Source organism: Schistocerca nitens, chromosome 10 (genome assembly GCF_023898315.1).
Source record: "Schistocerca nitens isolate TAMUIC-IGC-003100 chromosome 10, iqSchNite1.1, whole genome shotgun sequence".
NCBI classification, from domain to species: domain Eukaryota; kingdom Metazoa; phylum Arthropoda; class Insecta; order Orthoptera; family Acrididae; genus Schistocerca; species Schistocerca nitens.
The window spans coordinates 128,941,294-128,967,959 of record NC_064623.1 but is presented as its reverse complement, the minus strand read 5'-3'; the positions used below and the strand labels follow the sequence as shown (position 1 = coordinate 128,967,959).

At 43.8% G+C, this 26,666-nt stretch overlaps 1 protein-coding gene across 1 annotated transcript in view; it reads left to right on the top strand.

Annotated features, from left to right (window-relative positions):
• The window catches only part of LOC126210120 (esterase FE4-like), a 191,939-nt gene that overhangs the window by 145,217 nt on the left and 20,056 nt on the right, over positions 1-26,666 (top strand). Inside the window, exons 8-9 of the mRNA XM_049939263.1 lie at positions 17,712-17,877; positions 19,265-19,397. Of these exons, the coding sequence (XP_049795220.1) occupies positions 17,712-17,877; positions 19,265-19,397 (299 nt within the window). The remainder of the gene's footprint in view (positions 1-17,711; positions 17,878-19,264; positions 19,398-26,666) is intronic.

Genomic DNA, 26,666 nt, shown 5'->3' with positions numbered 1-26,666 from the left:
CTTTCATTTCTTTCCCCCCAATCCATATTCACCTACTATGTTTCCTTCTCTCCCTTTCGCTACACTCGAATTCCAGTCACCTATGACTATTAAATTTTCGTCTCTCTTCACTACCTGAATAATTTCTTTTATCTCGTCATACATTTCATCTATTTCTTCATCATCGGCAGAGCTAGTTGGCAGGTTGTAGTAGGTATGGGCTTCGTGTCTATCTTGGCCACAATGATGCGTTCACTATGCTGTTTGTAGAAGCTTACCCGCACTCCTATTTTTTTATTCATTAGTAAACGTACTCCTGCATTACCCTTATTTGATTTTTTATTTATAACCCTGAATTCACCTGACCAAAAGTCTTGTTCCTCCTGCCACCGAACTTCACTAATTCCCACTATATCTAACTTTAACCGATCCATTTCCCTTTTTAAGTTTTCTAACCTACCTGCCCGATTAAGGGATCTGACATTCCACGCTCCGATCCGCAGAACGCCAGTTTTCCTTCTCCTGATAACGACGTCCTCTTGAGTAGTCCCCGCCCGGAGATCCGAATGGGGGACTATTTTACCTCCGGAATATTTTACCCAAGAGGACGCCATTATCATTTAACCATACAGTAAAGCTGCATGCCCTCGGGAAAAATTACGGCTGTAGTTTCCCCTTGCTTTCAGCCGTTCGCAGTACCAGCACAGCAAGGCCGTTTTGGTTATTGTTACAAGGCCAGATCAGTCAATCATCCAGACTGTTGCCCCTGCAACTACTGAAAAGGCTGCTGCCCCTCTTCAGGAACCACACATTTGTCTGGCCTCTCAACAGATACCCCTCCGTAGTGGTTGCACCTACGGTACGGCCATCTGTATCGCTGAGGCACGCAAGCCTTCCCACCAATGGCAAGGTCCATGGTTCATGGGGGGGGGGGGGGGGGGGGGGGTCAAGACCAGTTGAAATACTTGGGATCTTGGTTTACTACGGATAATAACATAAAAATGGACATCAAGGAAAGAATTGCAGTGGGAACGAAATGTATGCATTCCGTGAGAGAGACGCTTGGCTCTAAATCGATCACAGTTAACACTACATAAAAATCTACGACACAGTGATATGCGCAGCAGTAATGTACGGTTCAGAAACATGGAGCATGACTAATCGACAATGGAAAAACTATCAATATTTGAAAGAAGAGTAACGAGGAAGATATGGGGACCTGTTTTAGGTAACGGAGAATGGAGGAGGAGCAAAAACGAGGAAATCTACCTTCAGATGCGACAACCAACTGTCCTACAGAAGATAAAGAGCAAAAGAATACAATGGATGGGCCATGTAGCCCGTATGCTGGATGTAAGACAGGCGAAGATGGCACTAGCGGGGAAACCAAACACCAAACGCCCCATTGGACGACCAAGGCAGCGCTGGTTGGACGACCTGGCGAAGGACCTAGCAGCCCTGGGAATTGAAGACACCTGGAGGAACCGGGCACAACACAGGAAGCAGCGCGTGGTCTGCAGTGCCTGTGATCGCCGGATATCTATCTATCTATCTGTCTACCTGTGGAACGGAACTTATTGAAAATTCACTCAACTTCTGCAGAAAGCCTTGAAGCGGATTCAACAAATTACTGAAGTTACTAAAGCCAGATTTCCTTACTGTGTTATCTATCAAACCTTCTTCTCCATACCCTGATCTAAAACCAGCCCACCACAGATACAACTTGAAATACTGTCTTGCAGTTCCACCAACTGCGATCTATTATAAGTCCTGTAATGTTCCAGCTTTCCAACTTGACCTGCGGATGGAACACTATCAACCAATCGCTCACGACAAATATCAAGCTCTTCCAACGTCTTCTCGATGACTGGAAGTGCAGATTCTATCTCTTGTCCCTCCTTGGGCAACACGACCAGTGGTTTCAACTCGACCTCCTTCACCTATCCAACATCTCCGAGACAGTACCCTGGGATTTAGCCCCTGTAATTTTAATTTTATAAATCAGTTCCTCCTTACGCAGACACTACGGTTTCGAATCAGCCATAGCTCCGTGTTGTGGGTTTAAACAGTTTCCCTGCGATGCCATCAAATCGACCACACCAGTAACCATACCGATTTCGACTGTAGCGAACTCGCATAACCCTATAACCCAGTAACCACGCTCTGCGGCAAACTGCTTGTAACCCGAGCACGAACCCAAGAGCAGTTCTCGAGTTTGGGGCTGGGGAATTATCCCCGTTATGATACCTTAACAACTATTTATTTCAACAACAACCAGAATCGACAAACCACTTGGGTCACTGGGTGTCGTGTACATAGTTCCGGGTAGTCAGCGCGTACACAACTTTCCCACTAGAGCGCGCCCCGCTAAGCACAACAGCGCAGGCGCAGCGCTCGTCCGTCTCCGCACTACGAGATGGCGCTGTCATAGAGACGGACCAAATTCTGCTTCCGCCGATCCGCGTATTAATATGTAACGCAGCCAATGAGATTGCTGCTAACGTAGAACCTTTTCTCCTCGCGGATCACACTCGCGCAGTGATACCTGAACGCGCGAGGTATTATAACGTGTGTACAGACCTCCGATTAGTTAGTCTACATTTGTCTGCACCAGTCCGTACCAGTCTGCATTACTCTGTACCAGTCTATAGTCAAGTTTCATTCTGCACCTAATAAGATTGCCATATTCCTGTACATAGCCATGAAGATAAATGAACAGACACTTTGTCAAGTATCAGAGATATGTGAGAATAAGATTAACGTACCAAGATCAAAAGAACTTCAGATTGTCAATTGTAAACAGCATCCAGAATCAAGTTAAGTAATTTCTATGCTTTTTATTATTTTAATAAATGTGTGTGAAAATTAATCAAGTTCCCAGAATGAGATTTTCACTCTGCAGCGGAGTGTGCGCTGATATGAAACTTCCTGGCAGATTAAAACTGTGTGCCCGACCGAGACTCGAACTCGGGACCTTTGCCTTTCGCGGGCAAGTGCTCTACCATCTGAGCTACCGAAGCACGACTCACGCCCGGTCCTCACAGCTTTACTTCTGCCAGTATCTCGTCTCCTACCTTCCAAACTTTACAGAAGCTCTCCTGCGAACCTTGCAGAACTAGCACTCCTGAAGGAAAGGATACTGCGGAGACATGGCTTAGCCACAGCCTGGGGGATGTTTCCAGAATGAGATTTTCACTCTGCTGCGGAGTGTGTGCTGATATGAAACTTCCTGGCAGATTAAAACTGTGTGCCCGACCGAGACTCGAACTCGGGACCTTTGCCTTTCGCGGGCAAGTGCTCTACCATCTGAGATACTGGCAGAAGTAAAGCTGTGAGGACCGGGCGTGAGTCGTGCTTCGGTAGCTCAGATGGTAGAGCACTTAATCAAGTTCTGTTTAAAATTGGTCACCGTCAATCTGCTACTCTAAGCGTGCAAGTGGCATTTCTATTGTCTGACCTAACGGCAGAAGATAAACACGCCACGATAAGACCACGAGACATATTGCTGACACTCGCCTACTTCGTTAGAGCGACAAGTCAAATAATTTGATGGTGTGTGTACCAAAGGTCTTACAGTACGCACACCACACTGGGGCACACTCTAATTGCAGATATTCAAGGCTGAAGGATATATTTGTTCCACAGCGTTCTAAAACTGTTATCATTCACACCTTCCCTCGCAAACGAATTTCAATCCACCCACTACTGCGGCCTTAACAGAAATGGTAAATATCGGCAATAGCTCCATTCAGATAACAATTCCCATGAGGACCACCAGTCTCACCCCGCAGCCCCGCTAATAGACTCAAAAGCTACTAGCGTGAGCTGCACAGCACTGGTATCCACATTACTGCGGGCTGTTCAAAAATCCTCTCCGGAGTGCCGTATGATTGTTAGCTGCACGTGTCGTATGCCGCAGTGAATATACCGAAATGAAACTCAGTGATACAAGTTATCAATTTATTGGATATTCATGTATACTTACAAATTTTCACATGAAATGTTGCAACTGTCCCCCCAGTTCAATTCGTCTAATCATGTTTCCAAACACAAGCTGTAACATTTCTTCTGTAACAGAAGCAGTGAAAGTGGATATTGCAGTTTTCAATTCATAGATGGATTTTGCACTGCTTTTATAGACAGTTGCTTTCCTGCACCCCAGTAGAAAACGTCAGGTGGTGTTAGGTCAGGCGATCATGTAGGCCAAAGTCCCTGTGAAATTATGCGATCACCAAAAACATCAGCAAGCAGTGACACTGAAACGCGAGCTGTATGCGCGGTTGCACCATCTTGCTGCCGGCCGGTGTGGCCGTGCGGTTCTAAGCGCTTCAGTTTGGAACCGCGTGACCGCTACGGTCGCAGGTTCGAATCCTGCCTCGGGCATGGATGTGTGTGATGTCCTTAGGTTAGTTAGGTTTAAGTAGTTTTAAGTTCTAGGGGACTGATGACCTCAGTAGTTAAGTCCCATAGTGCTCAGAGCCTTTGAACCATCTTGCTGAAAATAACCGTTCAGTATTTCACTTCTACATCTACATCTACATGGATACTCTGCAAATCACATTTAAGTGCCTGGCACAGGGTTCATCGAACCACCTTCACAATTCTCTATTATTCCAATCTCGTATAACGCGCAGAAAGAATGAACACCTGTGTCTTTCCGTACGAGCTCTGATTTCCCTTATTTTATCTTGATAATCGTTCCTCCCTATGTAGGTCCGTGTCAACAAAATTTTTTCGAATTCGGAGGAGAAAGGTGGTGATTGGAATTTCGTGAGAAGATTCCGTCGCAACGAAGAACGCCTTTCTTTTAATGATGTCCAGCCCATATCCTGTATCATTTCAGTGACACTCTCTCCCATATTTCGCGTACAAAACGTGCTGCCTTTCTTTGAACTTTTTCGATGTACTCCGTCAGTCCTATCTGGCAAAGATCCCACACTGCACAGCAGTATTCTAAAAGAGGACGGACGAGCGTAGTGTAGGGAGTCCCCTTAGTAGGTCTGTTACATTTTCTAAGTGTCCTGCCAATGAAACGCAGTCTTTGGTTAGCCTTCCCCACAACGTTTTCTATGTCTTCCTTCCAATTTAAGTTGTTCGTTATTGTAATATCTAGGTATTTAGTTGAATTTACGGCTTTTAGATTAGACTGATTTATCGTCTAATCGAAGTTTAGCGAGTTCCTTTTCTCATGTGGATGACCTCACACTTTTCGTTATTTAGGGTCAACTGCCACTTTTCGCACCATTCAGATATCTTTTCTAAATCGTTTTGCAGTTTGTTTTGGTCTTCTGATGACTTTATTAGTCGATAAACGACAGCGTCATCTGCAAGCAACCGAAGACGGCTGCTCAGATTGTCTCAAAAATCGTTGATATACATAAGGAACAGCAAAGGGCCTATAACACTACCCTTGGGGAAAGCCAAAAATCACTTCTGTTTTACTCGATGACTTTCCGTCAATTACTACGAACTGTGACCTCTCTGACGGGAAATCACAAATCCAGTCACATAACTGAGACGATATTCCACAAGCAAGCAATTTCATACGAGCCGCTTGTGTGGTACAGTATCAGAGGCCTTCCGGAAATCCAAGAATACGGAATCGTGAATAAAGAGATAGTTGTATTTCACATGAATGATGTTTTCTAAAGCCATGCTGACTGTGTGTCAATAGAACTTAACGCAAGTTCTCCTATGAATGGGTACAGAATATCACTGCAGTATTGCTGTGCGTTTATTGTTTCGTCGAGAATCCCAGGCAGGCGAACAATTCATACGGCACTCGTGGCTAACAATCATCCAGCACTGCGGAGAGGCTTTTTGAACACCTCGTAAATGACAAGCAAAATCTGCAGCAACGTCAACCAATGCAAAGGCTGCCTGGTTAATCTGTGCTGCACTTTTTTTTCTGCCAGGCAACTGCCAGGTAGTGAATTTTCTATGTAACAATTTTTTCATGTGGAATATCAACTTGTGTTACTTTTGCTTCAGTCAGGTCTTTCTTTACGGCAACGATCCAGTTTACTGATTAAATCAGAGAAGGAGCCGTGATGAATGTGTCAGTAAATGAGTCTCTTCGGTAAATTTTTAATTTATGGTTACTACTTCCTATCTCTGCCAACGGCCTTGCCGCAGTGGTAACACTGGTTTTCATCAGATCACCAAAGCTAAGCGCTCTCGGGGGTCGCTAGCACTTGAAGGCGTGACCGTGTGGGTCTGGCGAGCACTGTTGGCAATCGGACTGCACTCAGCCCTTTTGTGTCAATTGAGGAGATGCTTGATTGACGAGTCGCGGCTCTGGTTACGAAAACGTTTTAGCTGGGGGTTTTCCAAAAGATGCCTGTCTGTATCAAACACAAGCCGCCATTTGGAATGAAAAAACGTCCACGTGGGGTAGAGCACTGTTGGGAAGTGAATGATGGAGTGCAGGGAAACGAAAATGAGAGAAGGTGGAGGTGTTCCAGAAACATGCCGTATTTGCCGTGGACTGGTGAGACATGAAATGAGGAAGCGCTCTACAGAACCAAGGAGGCAATAAATATGTGGGAAATACTATCTAGAAGAAGAAAAACGATCACTGGATAGCTATTAAGACATCAGGGAACGCCATGGTACTGGAGAGGGCCGGAGATGGCAAAAATTGTAGAGGGACGCATATACAGGGATGTATATAACAAACAGTTGTGCACGCTGATGTATGAGGCATCCTGTGAATAACAGATTGGCACGAGAGAGGAACAGTCTTTTGTGGACATTGATCGACAGTGGGTGTAAATTTCTGGAGGGATGTAATTTTCCTGCAGAGGTTCTTTCTCTATTGAAATAATCAGTTTGTTTCATGCTTACAGCTTTTCCTCATGCTGCAAGTAACAGTGGCCTCACAAATCTTTATCATTTAAAAGAGAGGTGAGTCAAGACACCAAGGTAACATACACACCGATGAGCCGAAACATTATGACCGCCCGTTTGATAGCGTTTTGTTCCACTTTTGAAACACAGTACAGCGGCGATTCTGATTGACATGGGTTCTACAAGTCTTTGATACGTTCCCAGAAGTATGTAGCACCAGATGTCTACTTACAGGTCACTAAATTTACACAAATTACAGAACGGTGGTTTGCGAGCACGCAGCTGGCGCTCGACACGTGTTCCAATGGGTACAGATCAGGGGTATTTGCTGGCTCGCAGTAAGGCGGTCATGTCATACTGAATTCTGATTGAGATGGGTTCTACAAGTCCTTGATACGTTCCCAGAAGTATGCGGCACCAGATGTCTACTTACAGGTCACTAAATTTCCACAAATTACAGAACGGTGGTTTGCGAGCACGCAGCTGGCGCCCGATACGTGTTCCGGTGGGTACAGATCAGGGGTATTTTCTGGCGACATGTCATACTGATTTATGTATGTTATCGATGTGCATGTCAGAGAGAGAGAGAGAGCAAATTGTGTTGCTGTAAAGCAATGTTTCGTCTTGTCGTGGCAGTCTTTGCCTCTGCGCAATCTGATACATCCTTAGTTGAAGTATGGTAGGTGATGGACTATTCAGTAGTGCTGCGTTGATTTGTCATTGCACCTATTACATGAAGAAAGATTGATAGTAAAGGGCAGCAAGGATGAATAAGATGCATATATTAGAAAGTGAAGAGAATATAGATTTTGAATAATGTAACTTTTGGAAGAGAAGAAGTCTTAGGTAAGAATGCAGTACTGCGCACATAATTTATAGGAATGATATTGTCAGTCAGGTCACTTGCTCAGAGCTGAGATAAATCTCACCCCACATCTCTGAGTAATGCATTAACATATTAACTGATTAAGCTGTTTGTTTTTCAGAGAAATACTGTGTTAACATTGTACCCTTCTTAAATCATTGATCACTTTGTTAAATACAGTACTGAAACTTTCTGGTGGGTTAAAACTATGTGCCGGACCGAGACTCAAACTCGGAACCTTTGCCTTTCGCGGGCAAGTGCTCAACCATCAGAGCTACCCAAGCACGACTCACGCCCCGTCCTCACAGCTTTAATTCCGCCAGTACCTCGTCTCCTACCTTCCAGACTTCACAGAAGCTCTCCTGCAGGCTCCCCTGGAAGGAAGGATATTGCGGAGACATGGACTAGCCGCAGCCTGGAAGGTTTCCAGAATGAAACATTCTGGAAGCATGCTATTGTTCAGCCCAATGTTAAGTGTGATCAAGCGAAGTTCTGCTCTGTCTTTCTGAATAAGTATTTGATTCTAAAAACGTTTTCCTGGAATATAATTTCATAGGAACAGTTACTCTCCCCATCAGAGCAGCAGCGGCAGCAGCACTTGTGTGATAAACTGTAAATTAATTTAGTGTTTATTTTTTGTTCACGTGCTTCTGCAAAGAAGTGAACTGTACGTGTGTATTTTACTGTGTAGACTAATGGTTAGAAAATTAATCGTGGATTTGTTTTTACGTAAGTCTTGTGAATATCGTTGTGTGTTATTCAACATGGTTGTGTTTCTGTCAGGGTTCCTCCGAGCTATAATCCGTAGGTAGCGATCATCCACTGCAGTAGTAGCCCTTGGGCGGCCTGAGCGTGGCATGTCATCGACAGTTCCTGTCTCTCTGTACCTCCACCATGTCCGAACGACATTGCTTTGGTTCACTCCGAGACGACTGGACACTTGCCTGTTGAGAGCCCTTCTTGGCATAAAGTAACAATGCGGACGCTATCGAACCGCGCTATTGACCACCTAGTGAAACCTTCCCGTCTCCTCCATATCTCTTTTGTTCCGCAACTTTCCCTTCTACAGTAACCTATGAAACCTTTCCTTAGGATTTCTATCTCTTGCTTAATAATAACAAATGAAATCTTCCCTTTGAAATTTATTCTCTCTCTCAATCTTCGCATACAAATTTAATTGCTGCTTATTAAAACTGATTTCCTGATTGTTTCGACGAAACATAGAATGTGTCGTCGTCGTGGCCCTCAGTCGTTATCTGCAATAACCCAAAACTGTTCCTTACCTTTCTTACTGTTACTGGATCGCCATCTGACTGCTACATCGAACTGCGACTTGAATATACTTACTCTGGTTTACTATATTAACTGCTGGTGGGCCGTCATAATAAGTGGCTGTATTTATTACCAAAGCTCACGTTATTCTTTAATAGCAAAGCTGACGTTATTCTTTAATTAACTGAAGTTACGTAATTCATACACTTTTTCTTGACAACAATAAAATTGTTTTGCAAAGTTTTACGTTCATGGTTTTTGGGATGGATTATAATCAGTAATGCAACATTGCTGGCAAAAATTAATTATATTCTGAAAACGTTTCTTCAAATATTTACTGCTGGTAATGAAATGATAATATAAACGTTCAAATGGGACTTACTTTTTACAATAATCTTACAACTAGCATTGCGCAAACATACCTTCAGTAGTCTTGAGTTTCGCAAAGAAAATAATTCAATAATATTAGTTTCTCTTATGATAATAGTCACCTGATGTCTCTGTACATCTGTCTATAATCTCTTGTAAATCATAGCTGGTGGCTGGAAGGCACACCGCTCCTCTCATCCTCTCGCTTCAGACCTGCTACCGACTCGCTTCACATCTCGCTTACTACTGACTTCCTACGAACGCTAAAGTGCGGTCTCTCCTGCCAACAGTGCTTTCTGGTGCAGACAATCCCTGCTACCATTACAAAATTTATCAATGCGCGGTCATTCCCGCTATTTTCTTAAAATTATATCAATTTGCGGCCTCTCTTGGCAACAATACTTTGGTGCAGACATTCCCTGCTACCACAATTATTTCCAACATGACAAATATTAATTATTCCTACTTAATCCTATTAATAAAATATAAACATCTTTCATAAATTGTGATTTGACAATTGTTGTTGTTGTGGTCTTCAGTCCTGAGACTGGTTTGATGCAGCTCTCCATGCTACTCTATCCTGTGCAAGGTTCTTCATCTCCCAGTACCTACTGCAACCTACATCCTTCTGAATCTGTTTAGTGTATTCATCTCTTGGTCTCCCTCTATGATTTTTACCCTCCACGCTGCCCTCCAATGCTAAATTTGTGATCCCTTGATGCCTCAAAACATGTCCTACCAACCGATCCCTTCTTCTAGTCAAGTTGTGCCACAAACTTCTCTTCTCCCCAATCCTATTCAATACCGCCTCATTAGTTACGTGATCTACCCACCTTATCTTCAGCATTCTTCTGTAGCACCACATTTCGAAAGCTTCTATTCTCTTCTTGTCCACACTAGTTATCGTCCATGTTTCACTTCCATACATGGCTACACTCCATACAAATACTTTCAGAAACGACTTACTGACACTTAAATCTATACTCGATGTTAACAAATTTCTCTTCTTCAGAAACGATTTCCTTGCCATTGCCAGTCTACATTTTATATCCTCTCTACTTCGACCATCATCATTTATTTTACTCCCTAAATAGCAAAACTCCTTTACTACTTTAAGTGTCTCATTTCCTAATCTAATTCCCTCAGCATCACCCGATTTAATTCGACTACATTCCATTATCCTCGTTTTGCTTTTGTTGATGTTCATCTTATATCCTCCTTTCAAGACTCTGTCCATTCCGTTCAACTGCTCTTCCAAGTCTTTTCCTGTCTCTGACAGAATTACAATGTCATCGGCGAACCTCAAAGTTTTTACTTCTTCTCCATGAATTTTAATGCCTACTCCGAATTTTTCTTTTGTTTCCTTTACTGCTTGCTCAATATACAGATTGAATAACATTGTGGAGAGGCTACAACCCTGTCTCACTCCTTTCCCAACCACTGCTTCCATTTCATGCCCCTCGACTCTTACAACTGCCATCTGGTTTCTGTACAAATTGTAAATAGCCTTCCGCTCTCTGTATTTTACCCCTGCCACCTTCAGAATTTGAAAGAGAGTATTCCAGTTAACATTGTCAAAAGCTTTCTCTAAGTCTACAAATGCTAGAAACGTAGGTTTGCCTTTTCTTAATCTTTCTTCTAAGATAAGTCGTAAGGTTAGTATTGCCTCACGTGTTCCAACATTTCTACGGAATCCAAACTGATCTTCCCCGAGGTCCGCTTCTACCAGTTTTTCCATTCGTCTGTAAAGAATTCGCGTTAGTATTTTGCAGCTGTGACTTATTAAACTGATAGTTCGGTAATTTTCACATCTGTCAACACCTGCTTTCTTTGGGATTGGAATTATTATATTCTTCTTGAAGTCTGAGGGTATTTCGCCTGTCTCATACATCTTGCTCACTAGATGGTAGAGTTTTGTCATGACTGGCTCTCCCAAGGCCATCAGTAGTTCTAATGGAATGTTGTCTACTCCCGGGGCCTTGTTTCGACTCAGGTCTTTCAGTGCTCTGTCAAACTCTTCACGCAGTATCTTATCTCCCATTTCGTCTTCATCTACATCCTCTTCCATTTCCATAATTTGACAATAGTCAATAGAAATATACACGACTTACACTAGGCATGGTTGAACGAGCCATATACCTCCTGGAATGACTGGAACTGTTCGTGTGTCGGACCCCCTCCGTCTAATAGGCGCTGCTCATGCACGGTTGAGCGGGTTTAGTGACATTTCTGAACAGTCAAGGGACTGCGTCTGTGATACAAAGTCCACAGTGAACATCTATCATCAGGAGTTCTGGGAACCGGGGTGAGGCAAACCTTATTTTGATGTGTATGTAACAATGAATATTACAGAACACACTTTTATTACACTAATAACAAAACATATTAGAAGACGCGAAGGACAATAAAAAAAATTGTGTGCAGCGAGACACGAAGTAGCATCAGACCAGCCAATATCCTACACTTCTACGACTCTGCTGAATGCGCTATGCCAACTACGTCTATTTCGTGGCCATACTTTGCATCTCTCCGTCTCTCGAAAGAGATAATAATATTTTTTTTATTATTTGAAAGCTTTAATCGTCGATACGTTATACATTTAATTATAGCAAATTGTACCCATAACATTGCGTTTCTTATGGACGTAAGGTGGGTGCCAGGTTGAGATTCATTGGGAGAGTCCTTAGAAAATGTAGTCCATCAACAAAGGAGGTGACCTAGAAAACACTCGTTCGACTTATACTTGAGTATTGCTCATCAGTGTGGGATTCGTACCAGATCGGGTTGACAGAGGAGATGGAGAAGATCCAAAGAAGATCGGCGTGTTTCGTCTCAGGGTTATTTGGTAAGCGTGATAGCTTTACGGAGATCATTAGCAAACTCAAGTGGCAGACTGCAAGAGAGGCGCTCTGCATCGCGGTGTAGCTTGCCGTCCAGGTTTCGAGAGGGTGCGTTTCTGGATGAGGTATCGAATATATTGCTTCCCCCTACTTATACCTCCCGAGGAGATCACGAATGTAAAATCAGAGAGATTCGAGCGCGCACGGAGGCTTTCCGGCAGTCGTTCTTCCCTCGAAACATCGCGACTGGTACAGGAAAGGGAGGTAATGACAGTGGCACGTAAGGTGCCCTCCGCCACACACCGTTGGGTGGCTTGCGGAGCCTAAATGTAGATGTAGAAGCTCAGTGTGCCATTGGCTTGAGACGACACACTTTCATAGTACGCAAGTTACAATAATTATTTAATCACGAATATGTCGTTTCCTGTTATTTTATTGCAATAAATCGATAGATCTTCACTTCCCTGATGCTTAGAAATGCCAGGGTGTTTGCGTAAGAGCGTGCAAAAATTCAACAGGACGTAGAGGATGTTTCACTGAACAATTTGAGGTAGGAAGCCCAGGGACGGGGAAGCCAGCTTATGGAAATAATCAGAATTAGATCACATTACTTGTACTTTCATATTTACATTTGTTACAGTTAACTGCAAATACCATCACTGACACAGTGAACGTACCATTTGTATTGTATCTTACAAAATGCGCTGAAACCAATGGCCAAGAATCTCAATGCAAGCATGACATCGGCGAACAAGATTATAATGCACCCTGACAAATATTCCTGGTGTGCTTCGAATCACATCACAGGCAGCTACCATCCTGGCAACTCCGTATCCACTGGGGTCTCATCCACAAGTGACTTTAGATATCTCCATAGGAAATCATTGAGGGGATTCAGGTCAGGTTATCTCGCAGGCCATGGAAGAGGACCTCCCCTTGCAGTCCGCCCACCACGAAATAGAGCTCTGAGAAGGTTGCGGACGTTCTCGTGTTACACAAACAACGTCGTTAAATGAGAGGAAATACAGAGGGGTCCAAAAAAATGTATCCCCTGTTTAAAAGTCCATAACTTGCAAACTAACTGACGGACTTGTCTCATTTTTGGTGAAAGTGTAGCTTAAAGTCCAACTTAAAGATATCACTGTAGGTATTCGGAATGGTCACCATTAACATCCACACACAAACGATGCCGCCGAACTGCAGCACGAACTACTGTTTGCAACGTGTTCAGTTGGATGTTTGCACATGAATGTACGATGGATTCTCGAAGTTCATCCAACGTGCGTGGCTTTTGTCGATAGACGACGTCCTTTAGTGTTCCCCACAGGTAAAAGTCCAGAGGAGTTAGGTCTGGGGAACGTGGTGGATACTCCACAGTACCTCTACGGCCTATCCATCTTTCTGGTAAATTTTCGTCGAGATTTTGGTAGTGGGCTGGGGCACCATCTTGTTGAAAGTAAGTTCTTCTGTCTCCATACAAGTCTCGGATGGCAGGTAAAATGGATGTCTGTAAGCTTCTGAAGGTACACCTCACCGGTAACTGCGCCGTCAAAGAAGAATGGCCCAATGAAGCCGCGATGAGACAACCCACTCCACACATATACTCCTGGCACATCGTCTACATGGACGTTCGGATTTTCGGCGGCCCAGTAGATGCAATAGATTTACTGTACCATTGAGTTTGAACTGTGCCTCATCAGACTACACAATCATCTCTGCAAACTCTTCATCGTTGCGCACCATGTTAGTAAACCACTCGCAGTACTCCATTGTACGATTTGGGTTGTCCTCGTTCATTGCGTGTAGCAATCGTAGGATGTAGAACTTCCACTTTGCTGTCTTCAAAATTCGCCGAACACTTGAGCGACTCACTCCAGTTTCACGGGCACACTGTCTCACAGACTTCTGTGGTGAGCGAGTGAATGGTTGTAACACACGACGGGAGTTAGCTTCGGCTTCGGCTTCGGCTTCAAATTTGTCTCGAATGCGACGAATCGTTAATCGTGTCGGTGGCTCTGTTTGATATTTCGGCATCGCCGTTGAACCTCATTAATATTTTCGTACTTAAAATACCATTTCAAAACTGACTTCCTTTCATCGAATGTAAGCCTTGCGCCAGCCATGTTTACTCGAGTAACTAGGTGCAACTAAGAACAAAGCACTGACTATCTGGCGACTGACAAAACAAAACAACGCAATACAACGCTTGTGTGGCGATTGCCGGAAATACAAACTATTGCACTACCAAAGATGAGACAACTGCGTCAATTAGTTTGCCAGATATGGACTTTTAAACAGTGGATACATTTTTTAACCCCTCTGTATAATAAAATATTCCTTTTTATTTTGTTGTCGTAACGTGGTGGGCTTTTCTCAGACTAATTGATAATTTGGTTTTTGGTTTTGATTTTTGAATTTAAATCAAATAGCTTTTTGGAAAATTGATTGTTTAATAAACATTAATCCTGTGCAAAATTATTAATCACGTTAATAACTGTAAGAAACACTGATACCGAAACATGTTACATTTAAGTTGAAAAATGAAATAAACCTTTTCTATATTTCTGCCTTGGCTAAATATTTCTACTCAAGCATGAGATCTTTGATTATTATTTTCATTTGACCACACACGAGCGAGAGAATTAAATGCATTGTAGTCCGAGTCGTGGCCCATTCTATAAGGTACATTACATAGGTAGAATTGTGGACAGTTGGGCATGTGAGTCTCACAGGAAGCGTGCTAGGGATAAGTCCCTGCAGTCTTGCTATTCATCTGTGTCCTCGGTGGCTCAGATGGATAGAGCGTCTGCCATGTAAGCAGGAGATCCTGGGTTCGAGTCCCGGTCGGGGCACACATTTTCAGCTGTTCACATCGAGATATATCAACACCTGTCGGCAGCTGAGGGTTTCAGTTAGTCATCATATTGTTGTTGATAAACACGCTGTGCAGCTCGTCCGTTGTGGTGCGCTACGTAGTACGCACCAACCGTATCAGTGTACTCACTCCAGGTGTGTCGCTCCATTAATAAACAGAGACAACGCACTACTACACTGGTGGACAGCAGTTGCCTATAACTGAAGATCGCAATACTCCCTCTAACAACTGAAGATCGTAATACGACCTCTAAGAACTAAAGAGCGTAATACGGCCTCCACCGGTTTAATAATCCTTATAGGAAAAAATGACATTAGGGAAAAATATTTGATTTGATTGCCCCTACAACCTCCCAGAGTTTGTCGGTTTAAATACTTTTCACCCTGTAGAGGGGTCCGCTGCAACACGTTCCACCACCTCCTCTTCAAAATTGGGTGTTCGAGTGATCCTCATGTTGCGGGGTCCCTCGTTTATTCTTTCCAATGAACCAGTCTCCCGCATTGCTCGATTGAGAGAAATAAACACTCATCGTGACGGATGATGCCTGTTATGAAATCGTTCCCTGTGCAGCCTTTCAGCAGCGAGAGCATTGCAACGTACTTCCCCATACGCACAGTGCATGTCAGTTAGTCTACGAAACTGCACCGGTTCTGCTCAGTCGTATTGTGCTGTACGTCTCTGAACAGTAATGAGTAATGAATGTACACACGATACAACAGAGCCACCTTAAGGGCAAGCAAAGTAAACAAAACTTGTATTTTTGTTTTCCTTTATTGAATTTCGATTCCCCCCGAAGGGGGTGGGCTGGCAGCAGCTTAGTATGCCGCTCTTCAGCCCACACACTTTGTTTGAATAAGATGAAGAGAATAAATAATAAAAAAAGGCGATAAGATCGGAGACTTAAATAGTAACACGGATAAAAATTGTGGAACTTAAAACAGAGAACAAAGGGGTGACGGTGCTACTAAAATACATACGAAGCAGACAGGTAAAATAATAGACAGGCAATTTAAAAAACACGGCGACAGTCTGGTTTCTGTTCTCAAAAGACATAAAAGGCACACCCAGCGACAGCATGGTTTCTGTTCGCAACAACACTGAACATTCACTGGAACACTGTACTAAAAGTTGGCAAATGTGACATACCACAGCCGAGAGCAGCCGGGGGGAAAGTGGACAGATGATGGAAAAGTAAAAAAGGGGGGAAGGAGAGGAAAAGCGAAGGGGGGAGGGGGGAAAGGAGCCGATGGAGGATGAGGACCCATAAGATGGGTGGGGGGTGCTGGGCAGACGCGACAGGGAGTGGGGAAGGCAGAGGAGGGGGATACAAAAGGACTCGGGGGGAGAAGGGAGGTAGGGAGAGGTTAGGTGGGGAGAAACACAGGATGGAAGAAGGGAAGAGGGAGCCCAGGGAATGGACAGAGGAAAGGAGGGGGGGGGGAAGATCAGAGTTGAGAGGAGGGATAGATGGAGGGAGAGAGGGCATCATCCGGGAGGGGGAGTTGATGGAAGCCACCTTGAGAAAGGAGATGATGGGTGTAGAGATGGAGGGTAGGGGGGACACAACAGTGAAGGTGTGGCAGGGGACAGGGATGGGAGAGGAGAGGAGCAACCAGGGCGTGAGGGGGATCAAGGCGGCGGGAGGTGTAGAGTATGCGGATATGTTTGAGGAACAGGAGCAGATTGGGGAAAGGAATGAGGTCATAGAGGATCCGTGTGGGGGCAAAACTTGTATCGTGACTTCCTACTAGTAAGGCTCATCATCCTTGTTTCATTGCAGGAAATAAAGAATGTACATGTAAATAAACAGGAAGGTATGTGTAAACTTGTACTCATGTTGGCTGTAAATAAGCTTGAAAACAGTAATGATAGACAAAGCAGTAGCAATTTTATTTTCATATCTCCTTAAGCTGGTTTCTCCCAGGTTCCCTACCTCAAATTCTTCAGTGGAGCATTCTTTATGTGCTGTTACATTTTTGTACGCTCTTACGGAAACATTCTGGGTATGGGCTTCAGCTGGAAGCCAATATGGCGGCCGCCGACTCCTTACTGAAGAGAGATGGCGTTCATGTGACGTAGGCGACGTTCTTCCATCTCATTGGTCAACGTTTAAACGAACGTTCAGAGTATCAGTCCTGCTAGATATTGCTCTGGGCGTTCGGAAAGACTCGCCAACGTGCCTTTCCGATGCTATGAAGGCAGAAACTCGGCACTGTCGACGTTCAACGTTCGAATGCTAGTTCCGTGAGCCGACGGCTGAAAACCCACCGGCTAACCGCTGGCCATTCGCTTCTCGCCGTGACTATGCAGCCGCACAGACATACACTTCCTAATATCTATTCACAGTTTCCTTCACTTTGCAATCGAACACAAGGCCGTTACAATATTAGCGAAAATTGCAGACGGGTGAGACGGTGGACATATCGTTAAGGTTTGATGAAGAAAGTAATGAATCTACAGCTTATCCCTCGGGAACCCCTAATAATACATACAAACCAGGAATAGTAAAAGCTGTGCGAAATGCCGTTATAGAGGAGTCCAGTTTGTTTTGGCCGCTAAACTGTTGACATGGTGCCCCTGTCTCGCGCAACAGTTCTGTGTGACTATTGTTACTATATATTAATATTTTTTGATTGTATCTTTACCTTTCTTTTCGTTTCAGCTTCTGGGCGATTTGATGTTCACCTACCACGCTGTTCGTGCGGCCAAACTCCACAGCCTGAAGTCCGAGGCTCCCGCCTACTTCTTTGTCTGCCATCACATAAGTGAACAAATTCTTCAGGGGCCGATGGGAGAGTTCTTGAAAAATATGCAGAAGAAATACGATGGTACTGTTTTTTATGTACTAATTCTAGAAGTGATTTTTTTCTGCACACAAAACCTCTTTCATTTTGATGTTACCACGCATAAGTGGTATTCATTACATATTTTTTTCTGAAATGCAAAATTAGTATTAGAACACTGACATAATGATGGGAGTGGAAATCACAGACTATAATAACATATCACCTATGCATTTAATTCGTTACGCTGTGTGAAGGTCATTAGAGCCCATTCTTCTATTAGTTATGTCTCCCTTGAGGGAGACTGAATTATTACCTGAACCGGATATTTACTAACTTATAAACGAAATCTGATACACTAGATGAAAGTCCATTTGACAATGAGAAATGAAACTGACATTTACTTATTTAAGTCCAAATTATATTGAAGAAGAAACGTACAGAATAAAAATAAATAAAGAATTTGAAATGTATAGGCCTACCGACATATATTCGGATACGCATGTTAAAAAAATGAATGCAACCAGATCAAGTAGACAGGTTGAGGAACTCTGTAAAACGCGCAGTAAACTGTACTTTTAATCAGTAAACTGGATCGTTGCCGTAAAGAAAGACCTGACTGAAGCAAAAGTAACACAAGTTGATATTCCACATGAAAAAATTGTTACATAGAAAATTCACTACCTGGCAGTTGCCTGGCAGAAAAAAAAAATTGAAAAACTCGGCCAAATGATTTGTGGAATAATTTTTCAAAATAAAATAAATTAGAGGAACATATGTCGCAATCACTAGCTGTAGTTGATTTCAAGCGTCATTCAAAGGTGTTTCAAACGTTTCTCTAACCTCTTTTATGCTTTACTTTTAAGCAGATCGTTTCACAAAACATTTGGCCAATATAATTTCAATTCTTTTTTTTTTAATTTTTCTGAATTTACTACTTAACTCGAAGGAAACAACTTTAATTGTTAAATACCGCACCAATGTAACTTTCTGTGCACAAAATATCTAGGCCTCGGAAAAATTAAACTGACACCTCATTTGCGTGCCTAGTGTCTGCTGTTCTCGGAACATCCTAAATTTAGTACCTCATTCGAAGGAAGCATTTCTGACAGTTCAATGTCCGCAAAATAGCTAGGTCCTGAGTGGCAAGAACTCCTTTGAGTGATATTTAAGAAGTCTTGTTTCCGCTCCGCTCAAACATTTGACCAATAACAAAAAGCCGGAGATGACCCAACACCTGTGCCTGACTAGCGGAATAGATGGCATTCTGAAAGAGTGAAAGTTGTAGGGGGCGCAAAGGAAAGCTTAAGAAAAGCCGGGAAATGACGCTTGTTGTGCATCACGGGGTCCAGCAGGGCCCAGGAGTGTACAATAACGATTCAACCGAAGAAGGAAAGCCGCTGAATGCCTGATGTTGTTCTCATTTTTTCAGGCGCTGTGCACGGAGCGGGCTTCGGCTACACCGTCTTTATGGAAGCTTTTGGTGACGCTCCGCAGCCAGGATCATTCGAAGGCAAACTGACTGACCAGCTGTCGCGCCTCTGGACCAGCTTCGCGAAAACAGGGTGCGTACCGGTAGCAGCGGGAAATGCACGGGGCGACGAGGCTATGGGTGTTCTGGTTGTGTACGAAGTACCACTGGGCTGTGCCCGTCTGACTTCGGAATGCCCTAGGGCAGGGCTTCCCAACCTCTTCAGCTGGCGGACCCCTTCTTCACTCGAAAATCCATGGCGGTCCCCTAGTCAGTCAAGAGTACAGTAACTTCAAATTTCAGAGCGAAACCCATGGGAACTGAAAGCTTCTTAATGCAGGTGCCATGTTCCCAATGACCCCTCCCCCCCCCCCCCCCCAAGTATCAATAGTCTTTGGTTTAGAGATGAATGAAAACAACTTGAAATTAACGATCCAATTTGAATTGCCACTGTATCCAGACACTTACTAGTGGATTTACTCCCTTTGTTCAACACACTATAGCCTGATTAAAATTACTTGGTAATTGAAATTTCACACGATGGAGCTTTCTTCCTCCAAGAGCAATCAACGTCACGTCCAAACTCTTCGCTGTTGACAAGCTGTTGCTTATGGTCTGTTCACTTCCACTATTTGGCACTGTTGTGTAAGGAAAATGCATATTTCGTGACAGTCGTGTGTGTGTGTGTGTGTGTGTGTGTGTGTGTGTGTGTGTGTGTGTGTGTGGTTTTTCGTCAAATCCGAAGAAAAATGTTCAAATGTAGGCAAAGGCTTCCTTTGGTCGTCCTCCCTCCTCATTCATTTCAACTGGAAACTTCCCATGTTGTGAAGGCGATGAAAAAACTGCAGCCTTCTTCAATGATCCTGACTTCAGCCACTGATCCATGTTAGAAGTAATAAACTGGTCAAAAATCGAGTTATTAGGTAGTGCACTGACAAGGCAAGTTTAACATTTAATGATGCCTGGGGCCGCCTACGTGCCAGCGAGCGCTGTGATTGGTCGACAAAGCTCGCTCCGCGCATGCGTAAAAGGTTTCAGCACATCTAGCGCCGTGAGCCGGCTCACAAACTACCCCCGTATTGTTGCTAAACAGTCGATCAGAGAAGCCGCATTCACCGGCAATAAACTGTGTATGCGTTCTCACTTAGGAAAAGCAAAGGCTGCTTGGGGTACGACCTGAAGTAAAAGTACACATGTTTTTCACACGAAAATAAATAGTGATGAATTTGATTTTCACATTTTTATTCAATAATTTTACTCATTATTTTACACAATTTGGTGAAAGGTGGCCGCGGACCCCCTAGAAGGAGCCGGCGGACCACAGGTTGGGAAACCCTGCCCTAGGGGCTTACGTGAAGCTGAGGGATTGGGATTGTGTGCGTGTTTTCTGTGTGTAATCTTGAGTTTGGTGCTTTATGCATGTGTAACTGGCCTCTAAAGAGGTTAATTTTGGGCGTTTGTGGGAAGCTTCTGGTGATTCGTTCCCAAAGTTTTGTATGAGAAAGTGGGGCGAAGTTTATGTTGTTTCGTAAAAGTATGTGGATTTTTCTTGAATAAGTGTCTACATGGTGGATTGGCCTAGGAAGTCTCTTATGCGTGTGTTGGGGACCTATCTGATAGCACCTGAGATGACACGGAAAACTTTGTTCTGGAGACGTTGCAGTCGGGATAGTGCTTTGTCTGACGCCTTAGACCATACCTCCGAGCTGTTACGCCGTCGTCAAGGTAGCCCCTGCGGGCTGGCAACACATCTAACACGACACAGGACCGAGGTTGCCTGTGCTCAAAGGGGTAATCAATGGTAAACATTGGCTGTTTTGGAGGAGGAGGAGGATATTACCGTTTAACGTCCCGTCGACAACGAGGTCATTAGAGACGGAGCACAAGCTCGGATTAGGGAAGGATGGGGAAGGAAATCGGCCGTGCCCTTTCTAAGGAACCATCCCGGCATTTGCCTGAAGCGATTTAGGGAAATCACGGAAAACCTAAATCAGGATGGCCGGACGCGGGATTGAACCGTCGTCCTCCCGAATGCGAGTCCAGTGTGCTAACCACAGCGCCACCTCGCTCGGTGGCTGTTTTGGAAACAGACATTCTGCGTACTACTTCCTGCAGAGGGAGATCGAGAAGGCCTGCAGCAAGTATTACTACACCAACGTCTGATCGGCTGGCCAATACTATTTTAAAGCTAGAACCAGCACCGGACGTCAATTCACGCCGAATACCGGCCTCAAGGACGTCTCCACTGAAGACTACGTCTTCGCCATCGGAATAGGACTTGGAATTAAGTGTATGTGTGTTTCCACGGACTCTTGTGAGAGAATTAGCAGTTATCTTTTGTTGCCTCTAGTAGGAAATTCTTACTGGCTTTGTGATTGTCACTTTTCGTTGTTATTCAGTCATTTCCATGTAGACTCACGTTGTGTTGTAAAAACTTTCAAATTGTCAGTTACAAGTGGCGACGAGGATGGGATCCACTTGTGTTGCAACTGAAAATACGGAAGTTTTTACAACACAACTTTTATTTACGTGATCCTACATGGAAATGACTGAATAACAACGAAAAGTCACAATCAAAAAGCCAGTAAGAATTTCCTACTAGAGACAACAAAAGATAATTTCTAAGTTTCCCACAAGAGTCCGTGGAAACACACATACATTTACTTCCAAGTCCTATTCCGATGGCGAAGACGAAGTCTTCAGTGGAGACGTCCTTGAGGCCGGTATTCAGCGTGAACTGACGTCCGGTGCTGGTTCTAGCCTTAAAATAGTATTGGCCAGCCAATCAGATGTTGGTGTAGTAATACTTGCTGCAGGCCATCTCGATCTCCCTCTGCAGGAAGTACACTACTGGCCATTAAAATTGCTACACCAAGAAAAAATGGAGATGATAAACGGGTATTCATTGGACAAATATATTATACTAGAACTGACATGTGATTACATTTTCACGCAATTTGGGTGCATAGTTGCTGAGACATCAGTACCCAGAACAACCGCCTCTGGCCGTAATAACGGCCTTGATACGCTTGGGCATTGAGCAAACAGAGCTTGGATGGCGTGTACAGGTACAGCTGCCCATGCAACTTCAACACGATACCACAGTTCATCAAGAGTAGTGACTGGCGTATTGTGACGAACCAGTTGATCGGCCACCATTGACCAGACGTTTTCAGTTGGTGAGAGATCTGGAGAATATGCTGGCCTGGGCAGCAGACAAACATTTTCTGTATCCAGAAAGGCCTGTACAGGACCTGCAACATACGGACGTGCATTATCCTGCTGAAATGTAGGGTTTTGCAGGGATCGAATGAAGCGTAGAGCCACTGTTCAAAGTGCCGTCAATGCGAACAAGAGGTGACCGAGACGTGTAACCAATGGCATCCCATACCATCACATCGGGTGATACGCCAGTATGGCGATGACGAATCCACGCTTCCAATGTGCGTTCACCGCGATGTCGCCAAACACGGATGCCACCATCATGATGCTGTAAACAGAACCTGGATTCATCCGAAAAAATGACGTTTTGTCATTTGTGCACCGAGGTTCGTCGTTGAGTACACCATCACAGGTGCTCCTATCTCTGATGCAGCGTCAAGGGTAACCGCAGCCACGGTCTCCGAGCTTATAGTCCATGCTGCTACATACGTCGTCGAACTGTTCGTGCCCTTGGTTGTTGTCTTGCAAAAGCCCCTATCTGTTGACTCAGGGATCGTGACGTGGCTGCACGATCCGATACAGCCATGCGGATAAGATGCCTGTCATCTCGACTGCTAGTGACACGAGGTTGTTGGGATCCAGCACGGCGTTCCGTATTACCCTTCTGAACCCACCGATTCCATATTCTGTCATTCGATCTCTACCAACGCGAGCAGCAATGTCGCTATACGATAAACCGCAATCGCGATAGGCTACAATCCGACCTTTATCAAAGTCGGAAACGTGATGGTACGCATTTCTCCTCCTTACACAAGGCATCACAACAAAGTTTCACCTGACAACGCCGGTAAACTGCTGTTTATGTATGAGAAATCGGTTGGAAACTTTCCTCATGTCAGCAAGTTCTAGGTGTCGCCACCGGCGCCAGCCTTGTGTGAATGCTCTGAAAAACTTATAATTTGCATATCTCAGCATAATCTTCCTGCCGGCTGAATTTCGCGTCTGTAGCACGTCATATTCGTGGTGTAGCAATTTTAATGGCCAGTAGTGTAGTACGCGGAATGTCTGTTTCCAACACAGCCGATGTTTACCATCGCTTACGCTTTTGGGCATAGGCAACCTCGGTCCTGTGTCGTGTTAAATGTGTTGCCGGCCCGCAGGGGCTACCTTGGCGACGGTGTAACACGAGCCATACAGGATGACTGAAAGTATGAGCTGGCACAGCCATCCAGTGCACGGGGCAGGAAACGTGGAACTGGTCCTTGAAGTATGAAAGCTTCTGACAGGTCTTATGTGACTCATTCTGCCCACCATGGCTTACTCTGTTGTGTTATTATCTACATCTCAATGTAACACTAACGCCCTACAAATAATAGTATATTCCAGGCTATTATGCCGTGTTCTAAGGGACTTCGCTTCAATATCCGACGTTTCGTCCCCATCTGCGAAGGACAATTTCAAGGGGAACGCTACTGCGAGCCAGGGTGTGAATCGGACATACGACAAAGCTACGATCTCCCTTGAAAATTCCTTCCGCAGATGGGGACGAAACGTCGAGTATTGAAGCGAAGTCCCTTATAACACGGCATAATAGCCCGGAATATTTTGTTAATTGTGACAATTCCGGCCGTGGAAGTTTACATTTTACACTAATGCCTTAAGTCTTCAATTATTTGTTGCAAATAGGGGTTTGCTACTTGGGAAGTACAATCAGAGATGAGAACAAAAGTGTAATGGATATTAAAAATGAGATTCACAATGATGTTTACCAGGAGCATTTGGTTCAAATGGCTCTGAGCACTTAACATCTGAGGTCATCAGTCCCCTAGGACTTAGATCTACTTAAACCTAACTAACCTAAGGACATCACACAAATCCACGCCCGAGGCAGCATTCGAACCTGCGACCGTAGCGGTCGTGCGGTTTCAGACTGAAGCGCCTAGAACCGCTCGGCCACATCGGCCGGCGGATCATTTGGAACTATAGTTGTGGAGAGTGGATTCTGGGGGGGACAAGAAAAGAAACAAATCAGAAGCAATATAGATGTGGAGATGGAGAAGAGCAGAAAAACGTCCTCGACTGAAACAAAATCTAATGAATAAGTATCAAAATCAGTTAAACAGAAAAGACATTGATTAGGTAACATGATACAACGAGGAGGCCTAAATTATTTGTAGGTCTAATTCGGCATAAGTGCTTCATACAGAAGAGACTTGACAGGAAAAACTCGGGTGCAAAATCAAGAGACATACCAGAACATCCATATTACAATGTTCTGTATCGGTGGAGCGAACTGCAGCAACTGCATCAAAACGGAATTTTAAGTTCTGTTCCTATAATTGCATACAATAATAATAAATTAAAGATACTATGCCTTTCTGAAAGAGCACAATTTTTTGTTTAATGCCCAAAAATTTTTATCAGCCTTATGGCGTCTTCAACAGGTTCATTTTTTTTCTTTTATTGTTTATGAGATATACGCTTACAATATTAACATAGTTTCTTTTTAGTAGCCTTCTGGGTTATTTGATGCGGCCCTCCATGAATTCATTTTCATTTTAGAGTAGCACATGTACCCTGTGTCCTCTATTATTTGTTGAATGTATTCAAATCTTACTCTCCGCTGCATGTTTTGCCCTCTAAGTTCCCTCTCGTACCATACAGGTATTGGCTTGTCACAACAGATATCTTAACATCCTGTCCTTTCTTCTTGTCAGTGTTTTCTTCGCCGATTCTGTGGCAAACCTCCTTATTCCTCATCTTATCAGTCCACCTAATTTTCAACATTCTTCTGTATTACCATACCTCAAACGCTTAGATTCCCTTCTGTCATGGTTTTCCCATTGTCCATGATTCACTACCGTACAATGTTGTGCACCAGAAGTATATTCTCATTTTTTCCTGAAATTAATGCCTGTCTTTGGTACCAGTAGACTTCTGTTGGCCAGGAATGGCCCATTTTGCTTCTGTTAGTCCACATTTTAATTCCTCCTTGCTTCGTTCATAATGGGTAATTTTGCTTCCAAGGTTGTTCAATTCCTTCATATCGTCTACTTCGTGACCATGAGTTTTGCTTCTACAGTTTTCGCTGTTTTCATTTCCGCGACCTTGACTTTTTTCTAGTATGCTCTCAATCCATATTCTGTACTCATTAGACTGTTGATTCCATCCAACACATCCTGCAGTTCTTCTTCACACTCACTAACGATGGCAACGTCATCAGAAAATCTTATCATTAATATCGTTTCACCATCAATGTCAATACCGCTCTTGAACCTTCCTTTTATTTCCGCCACTGCTTTTTCAATGTACACTAGGCATCAAGACTACATCTCCTACACCCTTTTTAAACAGAGCACTTCTTTCTTGATTTTCCAGTCTTGTTTCTCTTCGTTCTTGTAGATGTTGTACATTACCCGTCTTTCCCTATAGCTTACCCCTATTTTTCTCAGAATTTCGATCAGATGGCATAATAGGTCGACGAATGCTACGAGCGTTTCTTGGGTTTTCTTCAGCCTTGCTTCCGATATCAAGTGCAATGCGAGAACTGCCTCTCTGGTGCCCTTGTCGCTACTAAAACCAAACTGATCGTCATCTAGGAGATCCTCAGTTTTCTTTTCGACTGATCTACATATTATTCGTGTCACCAGTTTGGACGAATGAGCTGTTAAACTGATTGTGCGACAGTTTTCGCACTTACCTGCCCTTGCTACCCTCGGAATTGTGTGGATGATACTTTGCGAAAGTCTGATGGTACGTCGCCAGTCACACAGATTTTACATACCAACTTGAATAGACGTTCGGTTTTTTACAAATTCCGATGGGATGTTATCTACCCCTTTTGCCTTACTTGATCTCAGGTCTTCCGGAACTCTCTTCAGTTCTGACTCTAATCGAGGATCACCTACATCATCGATATTCGTCCCAATTTCCTCTTCGATCACGTGATCAGACAAGTATACGTCATCTTTTCTTACTACACCGCCTCCTCTTATGATCCTTGAACAGAATATTCGCTATTAGCATCTGAAATTTATTGTAGAACTCCTGTTAATCTTTCTCATGTCTCATTCCTGCTGCCAAGCCCATATTCCCCGCAACCCTTTCTTCTGTCACTTACGTATGTTAGCTATACGTAAGCATCAAATTTTCTTGTTGTCTAGATTAAATACGTACTGCACCTTTTGTTTACATTTTGTGT